We start from the raw sequence: 20,090 nt of genomic DNA, 5'->3' as shown, positions 1-20,090 counted from the left end.
TTGACAGGCCTATCCCGTTCCCGAGATTGCGTCTTCATAGCCGAGTGACGACGAGGCCTCAGAAGCATCTAGGGAGGATGAGCAAAATGCAGAAACCCCTCCAGCAAGCGGTACCTACTGCAACTCAGACTCGGAAGACTCTGCACCAGCGACCAAAAGAGATATAAGAAACCTGCTGCTGGAGATGAGACAGGTGTGGAAAGCAGACCTGCTAATAACGCAGACTGAGATGGGGACTTACAGAAGTGGAGTCCAGAGATGGAGCCAGGGAACAATGGCTACAGACCGTGCAAGAAGAGATACAAGACCTCGCCCAACAGGTCTAGAAACTTACCAAATCAATAATGGTACTAGAATCGAGACACAGACGGAGGAACATCCACCTCAGAGGGGTGCCGGAGTGAGTCTCGGGAGATGCCCTGCTGCCCTTCCTCCAGCGACTACTGACCCACATGGGAGCCAAGAAAGGTGCAGACACCGAGCTCATTGCATCAGCATTCAGGATCCGCAAGGCGGCTTCGGCGCACTTTGTCGGATCACTTCCGGTTTCGGGAGCATAGACGGGCACTGATTGTTATTGATCTTGATAAAAACCCAGGAGGGTCAAAACATTGATTTATTTTTCAATGCACATTTAAAAATCCCTGTGGAGTGCTCTATTTCTTTACTATTTATATTTAGGTGCTGGAAGCAACCAGGTAATATTGGATTTATATGTATATTTTGTTGATGGTGAGTGCCAGAGATTGGATCTTTTTGTATGGGTGCAGTGCTGTGGCGCGGCACTTTCTGAGCACCCCTAGCACTAATATTTGGTTTGATTTACGTAGATTGTGATACAACTCCCATCAATCTTATCAAGTTTTTCACAATGGAGGATTTCATACAAAAAAAAAAATTGTTATGGCGCACTCAGACTTCTAAAAATAAAGTAGTGGTGGGCTTAACATCATATGGCCATATGGGGGAACTAAATCCCCATATTTATTCTCTTAGATAGGCATTTTATAGTAGCCTTCTTAGTTATGTATTTTTAGAAGTCTGAGTGCGCCGTAACTATTTTTTTCTGTATGAATTTTGGTCACTGCGGCAGCACCTTTCTTGCGTGATGCATCTCTCGGGTGTGCCCCCAATCTCTTCTCTGTGCAATGGAGGATTTCATGGCCAGAGCTGGAGCTTTGCTGGATAGAGCAGAAACATTGCAAATATCGGAGGCAGAAGCTAAGAATATTTTATGGCCTAAAACTACTGATGACCTTGTGCATACTGATTCTATCAGAAATGTATACAATTATTTGATTAAACTTAATAGGAGGGAGGTGGATCTTGACCTGCATGGCATATTTATTTCTGAATATTACCGAGCGAAAATAATTACTAGGGGCTTCAAAGAACGCTATGCCCCAACTATAGGATGGCACAACCCAGAGTTCTGTAGAAAATGGACCTGCATTGCTAACAGACTGGATGATTATTGTAGTGGAGGAGGTTAAGAATGAATTGGCCTTGATTAAGGAATTCCTCAATAAGGTAGAAGCTGCTAGTATAACTACCCTTACAGATTCAACTTTAATGCAACACATGATTAAACTACAGGATAAAGTCATGAGGTATAGAAATGACCTGATAAGGTTTAAGGAAACAGAAACGAGAACGAGTTTACTTTGACTATACCCACCACCAGGTGTACCACTGGCTGAGTGGGGAAAGACGTAAACCTAATTTTACTTGCCAGAAGCAAAGGGTACTTAAACCGCAGTTCCTGAGTATTGATACAAGCTCGGCTGAATCCACATCTGAAACAGAAGGGATAGACACATCTGGCAAAACTACTAAGTAGGAACCAATCGTCTTTTTTTGGCAGAGGTCAACATACCAATGACCCCCCTATGCCATCCACATCCAGAACCAGAGGAGACGAAGACTACGACCCATCAGGCAGAGCCAGAAGATCCGCAAGCTCCCGATCCAAACCGCCCATAAAGAAATAGCTAATCCGGTATTTAGTTTAGATTCCATCTGAGGGACTTACTTTTGTGCCTACAACAAATGCAGGCAAATTTAACATGGAAGTTGAGTTGTATAAGATGAACAGAACCCTAAATCTTAATATCACCGGAGATCGGTGGGAAAAGTAGGAAAAACATCCTTTCAAGTTGAAGAACACATTGGAACCTAAAACTACACACTCTTCTAAAACTTTTATCCAACTTGTTCGATCAGACACTGAACATATTTTTAAACAGCCTTTAAGGAGACAACCTAACTATGAATGAAAGAGTGAAAGAGCATCATTGAAGGATTTAAAGGACGATGTCAGTATTACTATTAGACCCGCTGATAAAGGGGGAGCTATTGTGATTCAGGACTTTTCTGATTATAGAACAGAAATCTTGGGACAATTATTGGATATTGAAACATATCAGCAAATCAATTACGATCCTACTTCAACTATATTGGAGAAATTATATTGGAGAGCATTAGTAAAACATGGTTTGGAATCAGGATGATTAGACGAATATACAGAGACATATGAGAATCCCAAGATACCCATACTATATACCTTGCCAAAGGTCCACAAGGACCCGGCCAAACCACCAGGAAGACCGATCGTTTTGGCCCGTATTAGAGCCACTGGCAAAATTTGTGGATTTACATTGCAAATCTAGTATCGATACTATTCCTACGGGTCTGATGGACACTCCTGATTTTTTATCTAAAATTAAGATGTTACATATACCTAAAGATTCAGGGATTTTTGCTACAGTGGATGTTAAGAATTTATTCACAGGTATACCCCATGATGAAGGGATAGAGGCAATGCGCACTTGGCTCTCTGAGGGTCAAACAAACCATGGACCTCCCATTGAGTTTCTATTGTACAACAATTATTTTAGGTTTGAGAAAATGTTTTACTTTCAACGCACCGGGACTGCCATAGCACCAGCATATGCAAATTGCTTCATGCATCTATTGGAAAGATCCAAAATAAATCGGCTGACCGCAATACTTTACTACACGTCAGTAGTTTTTTATTCCCCATTACTTAAGAATTCTTTACCTCTTTTCCAATTCCTCAGGGTGTTGAGCAGGTACTTCAGAAAGCCCTCATCAAGGCTCTGGATATTTACAACAAGGAAGACAACAAGACAGATGAATACTACATTCAGGACACCACCCAGAATAGCATTGTGAATCAGGGCTTGCGGTCGGTCTAGTTCGGTAGTTTAAAAAAGTGAACAAACTACCAAACGGAATCCATAGTTCTACCCCGGAGCTTGTTCACCTTCTTCAGACGAATGATTCCACCGAACAGTGTCTTCCTAAGTGTTGTAAAACCAAACACAGGCGATCATGGAAGTCCAGCGGTGTTCGGGAGTTTCAGAATCCGAAAATAGTTCCATGAACTCAACGACCAAACAGCGCTGCCTGTGTTCATGTGAACAAGACGGCTGCCACCTCGTGGTCATCCATAGGAACTGCAGCCACCCAGATGAACACTTAGAACACTAAGGTGGAAATTGCTACAAAGTAGCAATTAGGCTTTGCAAGCTCCAGGTTGGTCTCCGGTTCGTGCGGCTGTTCAGTTCCCGAACCATATAGTCTAATTACATGAACGGAGACTTTTAGATCACAGTTTACAGGGTCCAAAGTCTGTAGGCAGGAGGCTGGCAAGCAGGCTCCTCCAGGAACTTGTGGAAAACTCACTTGAAAAAGGGAGTTTGTCACTATATATATATATATATATAGAAGGTAGAGAACTTTTTGAGCACTGGCTGGGCTGGCACCCGGGACTTTAAAATATTTTAAGCCTGTGTGCAGTTATATATACAGTTTATATATTTATTTGTATTTGTATATTTATTTATTTGTAAAAGCTAAAGGGTATTCAACCCTAAGCAATAACTGGATTAGTTCAACCGGCAGCTAAATCGCTGGGGTCTCTTGTCCTGACCACAAACAGATGAAAGTACGAGTGGTGCAGCATCTAAAGTGTCCTTAAAAATATATATATAAAAGCAGATAAAAAAAAGAAAAAAAGGGAAAATATATAGTGTAGTATGTCACTGTCCAAATAAATAGAATAAAACAAAAGAAATACACTCTTCTACAATTTCCTGGAGCTAAAATTGTAGTTCCAACTTGAACGCCTGGACGGAACAATCCCCGCCTATGGATATAGTGTGGTTCTTGGTGGCTGCAGTCACTAAAATGGTGGAAACATAAGCAGCTCTGTGGATATGGGCTTAGGGTATTATAGTGTAGTGTCCACTTGTAGGTATAGATAATGGTCTTTTCCCTTTCAGAAATATAGGAGAAAAAGGAAAAAATAAAAACCAAAATAGTGTGTACCGCAAGGCACAGAATACAATTAAAGTGGTAAGAAATTTCCTCACATTTGATGGAGCAGATGTGGACTGCTCTATCCCTCGGGCTTGGGTGGTACAATCCCCACCACGGATACGGTAGTTCAAGCAGCATAGCAGCAAAGGTTGGTCCAATAAAAAAGTACATTTATTTAAAGATAATTAATATAAAAATATAAAACAAGAAAAAATACACTCAAAGTGAGGTAGATAATAATAATAATAATAATAATAATAAATAGACTTAACGCGTTTCACCTGGCAAGAGGCTTTCTCACAAGTGTTTTCACATAAAAGTGTTTCGTATATATATTTGTGTTCGGGGCAATATTGCCATAATGAATGAAGTTAAAACATGAATAGTTGTAATACACCAGTCGGTTGTGGTGTGCTGGAACCGACAATGCAGTAGGTCTGTAATAAAGAAGTGAACAAAAAAGGAGAGAGGAAACCGCGCCTTAAATATAGAGAAATATATAAATATACAAAATGTATACGTACACAATGGTAGGAGTAATGGTCTCTAATACAATTTGACCTCGAAAAGAAAAGAGCATACAAAATAATAGTGCAGTATGTCAAATATAATAAGTATGTGGATGACTAATGGAGATAATTTTCACTCACATTTCCCAGAGCTAACTAAGAGCTCCGCTGTTAGTACACGTGGACGGAACAATCCCCGTTTAAGGATATATGTGGAGTAGTATATCCTTAGACGGGGATTGTTCCGTCCACGTGTACTAATAGCAGAACTCTTAGTTAGCTCTGGGAAATGTGAGTGAAAATTACCTCCATTAATCATCCACATACTTATTATATTTGACATACTGCACTATTATTTTGTATGCTCTTTTCTTTTCTAGGTCAAATTGTATTAGAGACCATTACTCCTACCATTGTGTACGTATACATTTTGTATATTTATATATTTCTCTATATTTAAGGCGCGGTTTCCTCTCTCCTTTTTTGTTTACGTCACTTTCTTACAAGGTTGGGGTTCCTTTTATTGGTCACTGCAGCCTATTTTCCACATAGCGAGCGCCCAAATCATCAATTTTCTGTAATAAAGAAGGTCCACTTTAGAGGGTGATGTGAAAAGAGGGAGTGGTGGGAGGGGCAACTCGCCAGACCAGTAACGGTAAGGGAGAGAGGATTGGCGGCCCTTAAAAGGGGACCCAATCCTCTCCCACAACTCCCTCTGGTTATGGGATATTCCTTTTGCAGAGCTCAGCAGTGATTTGTTGAAAGGTGTTCTAAGGGAAGTTGGACTAGCTGTGTCCACTCTGTGAGAAGAAGAGCCAGATCTGGCAGGGGTACTCGGAAGAGACAGTTCCTCTGCTACTTTTGGGAACTTGAGACAAACTATAATATTAAACAACAATTAGTATGAAACCTAAATGAATACTGGCAGGCTAACTATTGCCAAATGGTGAAGAAATTCCACTAAAAAGGTGACATGAGAGGCCCTGCTAGTTGCCAAGCTGCGTGATAGGCTCTATCTATGCATTGGCCTGAGGGGATTTCGTGGTCACCAAACGTTGTGGCAGGGTGTCGGCCTCTAGGTGACAATTAATGCATAAGATAGTATGGGATTGACAGGTGAGCACTAACCAATGGAATAAAGTCCAGAAAAGTTATACTTTATTGGACTCCTAGATCCCTATGAGCCAGTAACTTCTACCTGGGGGAGTACATAAGTTGCGTATGAGCAATACATAGTTAATTGATGTACCTTAGACTGTGTAATTCAGAAGAATAGTCAGTTCACTAGGTTTGGAACCTAATGATGAGAAAACGCATAGTTTTGTTTAGAGTATCTAAGATTTGTGTGGGCCAGATCATGGCCCCAGATAATTTTGAAACAGACAGACCTACCCAAGTAGCTAAGTATGAGGTATAATGGGCAAATGCTGCCCAGCAACCTTGTAACCTGAAATGTAAAGCATAATAGTCAAGTTAAGTAATAGTGCATGATCTACCATTATACTATATATACCCAGATCCACCTTGCTAGTAGAAACCTGACTCAAGTGATAACAGCTGGCCAGAGTATATCACCTATTAACAGAGTGAAATTGACAGTAAGCATTGTGAATGACAAGCCATGGTGGTATATATGTCAAATAATTAAAAATGTAACCCACCTAAATGTGTCAAAAGCTGAAACCTGCCAAATGGCAGAAGAAACCTAAACAGTGTACAAGTCCTCAAATAAACCTAAGGATATAAGTGATAAACATATAAATATTGGACAGCTTAATGATGCTGCATGCAATGATAGCAAAACATGATTTATAATATGAAAACACCCCGAAATAGTAAGTTTCAGGAACACAGTAGATTAACCTGTGAAACCAGAAGATTGTAATACCTAACTTTAACCAGTAGGGGGACTCGCAACCCCTGTAATTCCTGAAACAAGTATGGTAATAGTGCAATTCGCCTAAATTCGCATTAATACCTTTAATGTACAGTGAAACAAAACAGTTCAATGTGTGTTCGGGAGTAACTGCACGAATGCTCTATATGGCAATAGAGCGTTCTTGTATTATCAACACTACAAGATTATGGAGCCGAATGCTCCAAGAAACAAAGTATTAAAAGTGCCTAATATGTGCGAAGGGAGCCGAACCTGGAAAACCATTTGTGTCAGTGAAAGTCCCTGAAAGCTCCCCTGCAGTAAGTATGTGAGTAAGCGTTCTTGCTTAAGTAGGCACGAAAACAGCCGAATGTAACCAAATAAGACAAACGAGTAAGTAGTCAAATAGACCCAAACCAAGATGATGCCATTGGATGTGACCGAGGCGTGACGGCTGAGCCTATAGCTTGCAGTTCAGCAGGCACTTCTGGGACAGTCTCCGTCGAACTGGAGGAGGAAGCGGGCTGGAACAGTCGGAAATAGGTTGGGTAAGCTGAACAATGGACAGCAAGCCATGAAAGCAGGATCACGAGGAGACAGGTAAGCTCTGTAAGATGGCGACTTGTGGGTGACCACAAGTAGTCACACTCAACTCGCTAGACCAGTAATGGTAAGGGAGAGCGGATTGGCAACCCTTAAAAGGGGATCCAAGCCCCTCCCACAACTACAGGGCCAGCCTTTAATATATATATAGTCATGGGAAAAAGAAAGTACACCCTCTTTTAATTCTATGGTTTTACATATACGGACATAATAACAATCATCTGTTCCTTATTAGGTCTTAAAATTAGGTAAATATCTTATACTACTAATTGTAATGTCTTCATGGAGCACTGGAGTCCTGCATGTTCTACCAGGTGACTCCTCTATGTAATCCTTTATCTCTTATCCTACAATAAAAAAGTATATTTACCTAAAATGAGGTAAATACAACCTCAGATGTACAAAAACACATGACATATTACACATTGTCATGCTTTATTTAACACAATTAAAGCCAAAATGGAGAAGCCATGTGTAAAAAAGAAAGTACACCCTTACTGCTTCCATAGGAATTAAAATGCCCTTGATTAATTGATCATCAGCAAGTGTGACCAAAGCCAAAGTATTAGCAGCTTGCTGGTGTGGATTGTTCAGGTGTGACATGGTGTAATATGTCATGTGTTGTTGTTCTAGTTATCTCATTTTAAAACCTGCTAAGGAACAGGTGATTGTTATTATGGCCCGATATGTAAAACCATATAATTCAAAGGGGGGTATTTATCTAATTTGCCAACGTTCTACCTTAAAATGTCTGCAACTATTGTTTTACATATTTATTTATTTTTTGTAAGTTCAGTTAAGCAAACAATTAAACAAATGATCTATTCGGGGTGAAAATATACATATATTTTAATTTACACAGTATGTAAGGTTGTCAAAGCAAATTTTAAATACTTTTCTGTTAGTATTTCTTTTAGAATCTAATTAGATTTTTCTTTCTTTAGCACAATTATCCAATAGAGGTATCCTAGATTTGTTGAAAGATGAGATCTTTGTGGACTTCTTTAACACTTTTCTAAACCTTCCTGTGAGTATTGAAGGAACACTAAATCAGACGCATTGCACATGTATAAAGAACACCATCATCTTTGCTGACAAGTTATTTTTTTTTTGTTAAAGAAATTCTCATTTTTAAAGTGAGAATCCACCACATCTACCTACTGGATAAAATGCAGGGAATATCTCCACCCCATTTAGGGGCAATAACCCTATCAATACCTAAGAAACTGCAGCAAGATAAATGTAGTGGTGAATTTGATTACCGTATTATTCCATGAATACGACTTTTTTTTTTCAAAATACATTTTGGCTAAAATTGGGTGTCATCTTATAAAGGAATGTCACTGCAGGGGTTAAAAAAAAACACTTGTGTGGTGGGCCCAAGTTAAGATCGTACCTGCCACATTTTAGTGTACAAAGGCCCACACACATACCTGTTCTCCCTCCCACCAATCCACTTTTGAATGCTGTGGCAAGGAGTGGGAGTTGCGTGGGAGCTGTGTCAGACATCAGTACTTACCACCAATGGAGCTCCGGATACATGCTACACTATAAAAGGAGCAGCCATATTAAGGTTTGCTCCACCTCAGGTAGGTGCTGCTTTCTGATTTATATTTATAGGAGAGAAAATGGGGATCAGGGAGCAGAGGGAATAGTACTGTGATGTCCCAGCATGCCCTCACACCACCTGCTGTATCATGGGAGCTGTAGTCTCCCAGCACGCACTATAGAGCTATTAACTTCACAGAGTACCGTAGCACAGGGGAGGCATGAGAATCAGACGTGTGTGGTGCTAGTCAGAAGTCACCTTTAAAATATCAAAGTTGTTCTATTTGATGTTTAAAATATTAATTTCTACATTTTAGGCTCAGAAAATAGGAGTCGTCTTATACACGGGGGTGTCTTATACGGTGCTTGCATGAGGTGCATGGGCAAGATTGATAGAAACCGAAGGAAAGAATCCGAGAATATTTACCCAGGAGGGAGAAGTGGTGGATTTTCACTTTAAAAACGAGAATCCCTCTTGGGTTAAATGTGAAGTAGGATCTATCTATTGATTATTAAAATATTATAACATTTTGTGTTTTTTTATGTATATGTTTATTGTTTGAACAGTGCTATGTGTCATCTTATAGCTTTATAGTATTTTTGTATCATTTTGCCTTTTGGGGCAAATGAAACTTTTCATGTTAATTTAATTTTACAGATCTTCGGTCAGACTCCCTGCTTTATTTCCGGCTTGCAGCAGTGGGAGCTATGTCCGGCTTTACCTTCTAAACTTGTAAGTTTGTTCTTACATTGTGTGTATATTAGTAATATAGACAACAATTTAAATAACATTATTTAGCGTTTTCCTAATTTCCCCACTTCATATCTTTGTGAACAGGACTATCTCCTTTACTTTGTGGCATTCAATATATATTAATCACCAAACTGGAAAATGTATTATAGTAAAATATAATTAATGTAATATAGTATGCCGCTTGCATTTTCACCTTTTGGAAACCAGCTATCAATGAATGTGCTGACGCTTAAAGTCTTTTAAGAAATGTATCTTGCCTAAATAAGTTACAGGTATTATACACTGATCAGCCAGAACATTAAAACCACCTGCCTAATATAGTGTAGGTACTGCTTATACTGCCAAAACTGCTCTGATGCATTGAAGGATGCTATCCACAAGACCTGTGAACATGTCCTGTGGTATCTGGCACCAAGACATTAGCAGCAGATCTTGTAAGTCCTGCTAGTTGTGAGGTGGGGCCTCCATGGATCGGATTTTTTTTTTTGTTTCAGCACATCACACGGATGCCCAACAGCATTTAGAGCTGGGGAATTTGGTGACCGAAGCCACACATTGAACTCTGTCATGTTCCTCAAAGGTCCCAGTTGGCCTGCCTTCCTCCCACAGTGCATCCTGCTGCCATCTCTTCCCCAGTTAAATGATGCACACTAAAAGAAAATGTGATTCTTCAGACAAAGCAACCTGCTTCCATTTCTCCATGGTCCAGTTCTGATGCTCATATCCCCATATCCGCAAGGTTCTTCTGGTGGTAGACAGGGGTCATTGGGCAGCCACGCAGCCCAATATGCAGCATACTGTGATGCACTGTGTGTTCTGACTCTTTTTTGTCATGGCCAGCTTACATTTTTCAGTAATTTGAGCTACAGTAGCTTTTCAGTGTGATCAGACAAGATGGTCTTTCCTTCTCTTCATACATACATCATTGACTCATGGGTGCCCCTGACCCTGATGACAGTTCACCAGTTGTCCATTCTTCTACCACTTTTGGTAGGTATTAACCACTGCATACCGTAAACATGACATGACATGACTTGCCATTTTGGAGATGCTCTGACCCAGTGATCTGGCCATCACTATTTGGCCCTGGTCAAAGTCACTCAGATCGTTTTCTTGCTCATTTTCCCTGCTTCCAACACAAGAAATTCAAGTACTGATTGTTCACTTGCTGCCTAATCTATCCCACCCCTGGACAAGTACCATTGTAACTGTACAATTAATGTTATTCACTTCACTTGTCAGTGGTTTTAATGTTGTGATCATTGTACTTGTACATTGTGCTTTAAGACATTATAGAAATAAAATATTTTCAATTTAGTCTAGTATTGGTTTCAACATCTTAAATATTGGAAAGTGTGAGACATGTAAATTAATATTTTATAATCTAGTTCAGATCAGTGCATTGGCCCAGCAGAGATAGCCTTAAGACATTTGTAATATGATCTAAAAGGGATTTACACACAAATATATTTAAACTTTTCATTGATGCACCCTTATTCTAGATCAGTGCTATCCAACTTTGTTTCAATTTCATTTACCTTTCACCCTGTCTGTATTCAATCCATCAGCCAACTCAACTATATATCATCTCCACATTCCATTCTATATGTCCTTTTCTTCTTCCATTTTAGAAAGTAATAACATTAACTGAAATAATATCCTCAGGTTAAATCCATCCCCATACATAATACTTAATTTGAACCTTAGTTCACACCTATACATAATCCTAACTGCACTGTTGACCACCAGTTGGATTCTCCCCTATAGTACACTGGCGAACAGTGCATGGTCTTGCTCAAGTTTTATTGTCTCTGCTATGTTGCCTTATGTGGGCCTCTTTCAGATGTCCAGGACAGAGAGAGAACATGACACAAATTCCCTTGATCTCTCTGCAACTCCAAGGATTGTAACATATTGGTGCAGTGCACAAGCTAGACATTAAAGTCTAAAAGGCCTCGCCTTGAAATGTAGTGGGGGCACATTATCCACCACAGTGTGATAGCAGTAGCTTTTGCAACACTCTGCTGCACTCCTTGTGATCTGTCAGGTTTGTGCGTCAGCAACCACTATGTATGTGGTCAATGCAATCACAGGTTGCACAGCTCTAAGGCCAGGTCTGGATGGTCAGCACAACCCTAGATTTGTTAGGGTTAGAATATATAGGATGCATTGGGATTCAATTGGATTCTTGCTGTACCTATTCAGCTGCCAAATCACTGCAGACCTTGCTTAATTCAAATAGACACCACACACCACTGAAGCCTTCATCTATTTGCTGGGGTCTCAGCACTTATTTTAGAGTCTTGTCCTTTTCTTTTTGATATTAGGCTCACTGTACACTGTCATCATCTCCACCAACAAGAATATGGCATTAGCAATGTAAGGATTTGCTTCACATTAGCTGTCATGTTCTGTCAACTAGTAATAATAATGTTGCTAACATTTGCTGTGTATCGTCTACTGGGTAGTTTTGTGAGATGTTCTTTTTACTCATTGCTTATATTTTTTAATTGTATGCAGAGCCCTCGGTGCACAGGATTCATAAAATGGCTAAAAGATCACCGACTTCCGTTCTTCTACCATTCTGACCTTTGCTTGCACTACCTGCTCTGCCAGGAGCTACTGCAAAATGGGAGAGAGGGACAGACCTTCCATCAAAATGAAACCTCTTCCAAAGGTATGACATGAAGCCACCATCATTTACACTGCACAGAGCTGTCTACCAGTGTTTAAAGAGAATGATTGATAGGGTTTTTTCATTAAATCCCAAATTGTCAGGAATTAACCATAGGATTACAGATTTTAGGCCAATTTAGCCACATTTGAAAGTTTTTCTAACTCACCTGTTTTGGTTAAAGATTGACAATCCCCTGGTTGTTTCTCCTCCATAAATTACTGGTTTAGTGAATTATCTTTTAAGATAAGTTATGACAATTCACTTGAAATCTGTTGCAGATCAGGATGAAGCTCATTGGCTGCTGCGTCGGTGCATTGGGAGCGTAAGGGGAATTCTGCGTTTTCGAGCATACTTGCATGGCTCATTAGGTAAGTCACTTCCAAGCACAACATGTTGAGTGCCAGCAAAGATAGGATTGTTGCAAAGGGACCACTTCATAATGAAACAAAACAATTATGAACATATCTGAAAAAAATTAAACTAGTTACAGAGTAAGCAATTAACGGTTGACAAATTAGAGTCTGTCCCCGTTTCAAAGTACAAAATTGTGATAAGGATATGAACTCATATTATTAACTGGGAACTTGCCTGAAGATCTACATATAGAGACTAGGAGTAGGTAGCCTTGGGCTAAAGCTGTAGATTAGTTTCCTTTTGTGTGTTGAGAGACAACAGACAGCACAATACAATAAACACTGAATAAAATACTATTTGCTAACACACAGGGAGCGGGGCCTGACTGCCATGCCGGACAGAGGCATCTAGTGAGAGTTCCGGCACTTACTCTAACAAAAGCAGATATTCCTTCAATTTGTGCCCACATCGACAATGCTGGATGCTCCTGGGGTGCCCCTGAACCAATCAAGGGGTCACCGGAACGTGTATTGATGCCTCTGGGTGTCCACGCAACCGGGGAAGCCTGTGCTGGTTTGGCAGCCTAGTTAATCTGGGTGAGTGGAGATGTGGCCGATCTACACACCCTGGACTTGCTGCTGAGGATTGAGCCCCAACTCCTGCCCCTATGGGCTGGTGGGGGTTAACCTGGTCCCCACTGGAGGGAACTGATGCCACACAGACCACCACAGCTGAACTAACAGAGCAGATGGGTTCCAGCGCTTGATCCACAAAATGGCATCCACGTGGCTTACCCTAGACAAAGCTCTGCCGACTGAATGCGGACATCCCTACAAACCAAGACATCTGCTGACCGCAGCTCTCACCCTTGAACTTGTCTTACCAGCGAATGGCAATGGCATTTCGGCTGTCCAATGCTCCAGGCCCAGTGTACTGGACTGGTCTCCACGACTTCCTTCCTGGGCTTTGAGCCCCCCAGAGGACACCCCTACAACCATGACCCCACTCCTGGACAGAACATCCCAGCCAGGATCTCTGTTCATGGTCCTTAGTGGAGCCGGAACCGTGGGCACAGGTGGCAGGCTCAAGAAGAGCCTAGGGCTGGCAGGGTGGTGCTTATTAGCCCACCTGTTAGGACCCTGCAGCTATTACACTTCAATGGGAAGCCGAGACCTGATGATCCAGCATGTATACCCCTGTGTCTACACCAGCGGTCTCATGAAGCTGATCCCAGAGGGTAGCGTGGACTCCCCTCTCCGAGACTCCAGTGGCTTATAATAACTCTTGCTCCACATGTCGACCTTATGCTTGTATTCATTAAGCCTGCTAGTCGTTCATAAATAGGGCCCTATCTAATGCCCTGTTCATCATATGTACACACTTCTTACATTTAGGATGTGTGTAGCTCAGTACTGTACAGGAGGTATTAAGCATGTTGATTTTAGTGGTGCAGTAGCTCCGTGGAGTGTATTGTCTCAATAACTTGCATTACCTGATTGTTTAACTGGAATTGCTGCATCCCTTTTGCATATAGAAACATAGAATGTGACGGCAGATAAGAACCCTTCGGCCCATCTAGTCTGCCCAATTTTCTAAATACTTTCATTAGTCCCTAGCCTTATCTTATAGTTAGGATAGCCTTATGCCTATCCCACGCATGCTTAAACTTCTTTACTGTGTTAACCTCTACCACTTCAGCTGGAAGGCTATTCCATGCATCCACTACCCTCTTAGTAAAGTAATACTTCCTGATATATCACTGTCACTGTGTAACTTAGGCAGTTGAATCCTGCATAGTAACTCTCTAGACCCACTTTATCCAACAGTCCCTCATGATGAACATACCTACCTAACCTATCGGATTATGGCATGTGTACTTAACCTGCGTTTCACTAACTGTTTAGTCTGCAAATTTAACATTCTCACAGTCATTAATCTTGCCTGGATAGCTCACTACTGCTTAACTAAGATTCTAATAACTGTCTACGATAATGAACCTGAGATCCTGTACCGTGTACCGTGATCATGACTTATTTCTATTATTTTCTAACACTCCTTTCTCTTCTGTAACGTACCTTTATTGATTCAATAAAAGAAAGATTGAAAAAAAATTATAATTTGCTAGCACATTCTGTGGATTACAGGGGAATAATCCTGACATTTAGTAGTTAATTTAGTTTGTATAAGAAAAGTCTTACGTCATTAAAATGGAGAAAATAAGATGAATGGGGAGGAGTTTTTTGATGCATGCCTTTATAAACATTTTTTGGAACTGAGATCCTTAGCAAAGTTTGATTAATGAATTGGTTTAGGAATATATGTAGATATTTCTATACAATCACGATTTGTATAGCAAGTACAAATGTATTTTCTGTGTATATTTTATTTCAGTTACCTAAATGCAATTAGTGAAAAGGTGTTTTGGTAGAGTTAGTTTTGCAGCTGTTTTATCATTTGTCCTATTTTTCCAGGTGAAGAGTTGGCCTGTTTTTGGCTACATGCAGAGCGGATTTTGGGTATAGATGAAAATGACGAAACTCAGAAAGCCTTATACCTGTCCCTTATCAGAGTATTAAAGGTTACTCATCTGCGTGCCGGTTCTGCTGTAATGGAATCTTGCAGCATTAGCAGTGGTAAGAAAATATAACTGAATAATGTCAAAACTTGAGTTGAGTTTGTACAATAACGTGTAAGCAGTGCAGTGACCCAACATATACAAAGTGAGTGTAAAACCATTTGGTTTGCCGGATTATGGTTGCATTTTGATAGGGGATTCCCAGTGTCCTCGTTGGTGCGGTCATTGTTCTGCCTGTATGGGAGCAGGAGATGGGGTGCGTCCGGCGGCCCTCACTTCGGGGGTGCCGCATGGTCTCCGCCATTTTGGGAGCGGACTCTCGTTGGTGTAGCGGCACTTGTCTGGGTCACAGGGTGGGGACCGGGATCACCCCCGCCGGTCCATAGGGGGGGGGAACAGGGCCGGACCCGCCCAGCCTTGCGTTTCAGCTATACCGCTGGTGGGCAGGATAGCTGGGCGGCGGCCGTCCACCCCACTCACCGCCCGGGCGGTCTCCATCACGGTCGTCTGGGATCGCCCCACCGAGGGACTAGAACCGCGTGGCAAGCCTCACCTCGGGACCAGGGTTGCCTCACAAACTGGGGTACAAGTTTCTGGCTGTGAATCAGTGTTTTGCTGATCGATAGGGCCATAAACTCGAGCTTTTTTGCAGGAGCTCTGTCTCCATGCTTCCACTCAGCATGGCGGTCCGGCCCCGCCCCCCGTTTCTGATTCTTAATGGTTGAATAGTCAAATTTTTTTTAACCAGGTATCTTTGCTGTCTTCTTGACCATTTGTGATTTCTTTTTTCTTCTCGTTTTAGAGTCAGTCGCCCAGTTAAAACACTGGCATCCACCAGGACGACCGCGAGATGTACTGAATTCATTGCAGACTGAGGCTCTTGAAAAACTACACAAGTATTGGGTGCCAGGATTTCTTTCACACTGTCAAGTTTGCCTGTCTAGGTTTCCTGAGGGATCTATTCTGCTGGAAATACGGCAGCAAAGCACAACAGTGAGAGACTTTTCTGATCCTCTTCCTATGAGTATCAAAAAGCAAGAAAAGCCACCTGCAATTTACTCCAGTGAGGTTAACAAAAGGAGGCAGTGGCATCTCCTGACTTTTGGTATTGGAACCAATTATGATAGTTATCTTGAAACACATGCAACCTGCCAACTGAACCTCAAAGAGAGCAATTGTATGAATTCTTCTGTTAACCAAAAAGTTGGATGTCCAAATGTCCTTGTTCCAACATCAACAAGGACAGAATCTTCCTTTATTGTTCAACCACTGCCCAAAAACATGCAGGATCCATGTGGTGTACACAAGATTCTTCTTCCCCATCCACAGGATACTCCCATCACGTGTCAGTTTTTGTCCTCAGGGTTAGATTTGAGAAATACTGAACTCATCTCTGACTGGTTGCATTGGGCTCTAAGTGCAGAGGAGTATGCATCTGCTCCTTTTCATGCATTCTTGATAAAAAAGGGTGAACACAAAGGTGTCAGACTGGTCAGTCTGTGGAAGGAACTGAGAGTAATCCTATGGGCACTGCTTCGTAAGGATAGTATGGTGCTTTGCCGTGTGTTAAGTCACCAGTTGTGCCAAAATTATCTGCAGGAAGAGAAAGACAAGTTCAGTAAAACTTCATCCAAAACAGATTCCTGCCCATCACAACTTATTGCCAGGCGTCTTAGGCAGCTGCTGCCTTTCCAAGATGCTCTACCATGGGTCCTGCAGGCACAAACTCAGGTCTGCCAGGTATGTATTTTTCCACCAATATAAAAATAAAATGTCTGCTAGTATAAGGGAATTGTGTGCAACAGTTGCAGTCAGATAATTGACGTTATTATCCTGATGATAGAATGTTGATGCAGTGACAAATCTTAGTCATCTGGAATTATCAGACTTTGACAAGGCAATTAAGAATTTTAAAATACCTGAATTGGAAAACATTTTCCAGGTTAGATATTTTGAGTATATAAAATTGTATTTATTTCCCTTCAGAAGATACTTAGAAGTGTTTGTTCTGTTTTTGATTATCCTTTACTGTGTTACTGTTCTGATCTACAGAGTCTATGTTCCCTTTATAAGCAATTTCTTGATGAAGAAGACCGAATTTTCCTGCAGTTTGTGGTAAGTGCACATCCCAGTTATCTCCATTGCCGCAAGCCAGCATTCCCTTTTTAAATAAACTGGATATTAATTAAGAACTGTTCATTCTTTTATAACTATCAATCTAAAAGTGATATCAATTTTAGCCTTGTAGAAATATTTCTTTCAAGATTCACTGTTGGTTCCAAGTTAATTTCTAGCAAAATGTCATTCATGGGGCTTCTTCATAAATAAGGATACATGTCTTATAACTTAGAATACTGTAGGTAACATTTTAGGACCTTTTTTCAATTATTGTTATTTTCACATATACCAGAGTTCTAAATTCCTAGAAGTCAACCCCGACAGGTCGGTAAACTCCCACACAGGGGAGATCTGCATTAATAGGATCCAAAGGATAAAGACAGCTCTGGCTTTGGCTCAGGCGTGTGCACATGGTGAGGAGATAGAGCCACTGGATTCGGAGGCATGGAACATTCTGGTCACTGAAGATCTTTCCCAGGGAGGGTCACTCAAGCCACCTCCTCAACCAGAAATTATTCTGAAACTAGGTAACACATGGAATACCTGCTATACCATCCAAAGAATGTTCAGTTCACCGTTTTTGTTGTGTACATTTTCTTTAATCCCAACATTTAACAAAGGGTGGGATCAGTAAACTCCAATTACTACGTTCACAGGCTAAGCAGAAAAAAGTTATAATTAAAATGATACTTGTAACCCCTAAAACACTTTAGCTTGCTGAAATCATTTACGTGTGAGGAGTGTGTCATCTTTTTTCATTTTACAAAAATGTGCAGATTTCAATGGAAATCAACAATTTTATAAATTAGCCTTGTTAAACCAACTCTCTCCACCCCCCCCAACCCCCCCTGGCTGACAGGCAATCAGACAACCAGTCCAGTTACTTGTTACTTCCTGGTTACTTAGCTCAGTGGAGCTAAACTCAAAAGGCAATTTCCCAGAGCACCTGCCTTTCAAAGACTTCTCACTAAGCTGATTTGGAAGTCTGTGATAAGACAGCTACAGAAAGACCCCAGCTTTCATAAGTGATTTTTAAATATACCCTTAATGAAAAAATGTATGCATGCATTCATTGGGACTATATGTACTAAACAGTGTTTTTTTTTTTTATTATTTGGACAGTGAAGGCATGTGTGAAGGGTTAAACTTAATTCCATTACAATTGTTATAATAGCTATCCAAATTATGTATAAAAGCTTCGGAGGTTTGGCGCACTTACCTCAGTCAAGAGACTTAATACAGCAGTGATCAATGATATATCGATTTATGATCAGTCTAGATTGTGTAGATTTTGCATATTGCACTGTTTTTGTGCACAGACAGATTTTCCATTTGCCTGCTTTAGAAGTCATGTTTAAGCAATATTCAGTAACATTGTTTTATATTTGGTTTTCTACAGACTTTAGTAAAATGACCTTTGAAGAACTGGTCTTATGGAACCCTAAACTTGCTATTGAGATGATGAGTAAACAATTTCATTCCCTCAACTTGTACAAATCGTCTACTGGTAAGAGATTGGCTGGTAAGCCAATCATAGTAAAAGGTTTGGAGATGGGAAGTTGTAACATAAGTGGTAGAAGGAGAGGTTTAACAATCTGCTCCCTGCTCTTTATGCAATTGGGTGTTACATATAAATGGGAAAATAAATAAAAGAGATCCCCTATCACTTGGATTAATAATGTAGTATCAGCTAGGGATGACATGCTAATAGAAAGTCCTGTGGTTCTCCTGCACTATTTTTGCATGTTCTTTGTCTGTAGGGCATTGTGTAAGGGGCACTTGACTGTTTTGCTGTATATAAGGCATCATGCATATAGCACCAAACCTTATTTGTGTGGAAGGATGATAGTCTCACATAGTTTCACTGTGTTGTGGCTATACAGTCTAATAGGCTCGCTGTTGTCCCAGTTTACATACAGATGTTGGACTGTGAATGGAGATACTTGAATTCCTCCATCATTATGTAGCAGCCTTTCAACAGTGAGCATGGACTGCCCTTCCAGCAGTACTTATAGTACTTACTAGGTCATTCTCTGTATTTTAAAGGACAAATCCACACTGATAAAGCAATGTCCCAGCTTGCTGATGTACTTTATATGTCGGGAGTCTGTAATATCTGTGACAGTTTATAAAATAGAAATCAATGGAAATCAGCACTTGACAATTAGTAAGGTTTTCTTCCAAATCTGTTAACTCCACACAGTTACTGGAAGCGGCAGATGTGCTGATAGTACAACTCATGGAGAACAGAGCAGGATTAGAGGTGACTCTAGGCAGCCACCTAGGGGTTCGGGGATAGACAGGTGCCATGGAACCATGTTTTTGCTTGACCCCTATGCGAATATGGGTGGGGGGGGGCATAGTGGTGACCTGCCTAGTGACCTGTGGGATCCTAATTCTTCTCTGATTGAGAAGCGTAAGAACGAAACGTATCAATAAATCTTGGCTGGGGAAAAAGGGGAGGACTTGCAAAGGCTGCAGACAGCTGGTATGCAGGTTCTGCAAGCTGTTTTTAGATAAATGCCCCCAAAATATGCAGAAAAAAATGCATGCAAATTTACCACGGGAATATATCTACCTTTTTTTTTCCAATGGCGTATTCCGTTAATCTACTACGGTACAAAGGAACAAGAATTATTTTTTAATTTCCTGTTTATGGATAACATGTGATAACCCAAGATAAAAAAAAGTGATGCGACATGGAAGTGCAACATGGAGGAGAATAAAAAAAA

General features: G+C 40.8%; 1 protein-coding gene across 1 annotated transcript in view; it reads left to right on the top strand.

Moving 5' to 3' along the window:
* The window catches only part of RGSL1 (regulator of G protein signaling like 1), a 54,441-nt gene that overhangs the window by 11,744 nt on the left and 22,607 nt on the right, over window positions 1-20,090 (top strand). Inside the window, exons 2-10 of the mRNA XM_063428048.1 lie at window positions 41-400; window positions 3,081-3,191; window positions 9,539-9,613; window positions 12,155-12,311; window positions 15,137-15,298; window positions 16,043-16,980; window positions 17,293-17,355; window positions 17,651-17,885; window positions 18,758-18,865. Of these exons, the coding sequence (XP_063284118.1) occupies window positions 41-400; window positions 3,081-3,191; window positions 9,539-9,613; window positions 12,155-12,311; window positions 15,137-15,298; window positions 16,043-16,980; window positions 17,293-17,355; window positions 17,651-17,885; window positions 18,758-18,865 (2,209 nt within the window). The remainder of the gene's footprint in view (window positions 1-40; window positions 401-3,080; window positions 3,192-9,538; window positions 9,614-12,154; window positions 12,312-15,136; window positions 15,299-16,042; window positions 16,981-17,292; window positions 17,356-17,650; window positions 17,886-18,757; window positions 18,866-20,090) is intronic.

The sequence above is a fragment of the Pelobates fuscus genome, chromosome 7 (genome assembly GCF_036172605.1).
Source record: "Pelobates fuscus isolate aPelFus1 chromosome 7, aPelFus1.pri, whole genome shotgun sequence".
In the NCBI taxonomy this organism is placed as follows: domain Eukaryota; kingdom Metazoa; phylum Chordata; class Amphibia; order Anura; family Pelobatidae; genus Pelobates; species Pelobates fuscus.
Note: the sequence above shows the minus strand (reverse complement) of the source record. Positions and strands in the feature narration are given on the sequence as shown.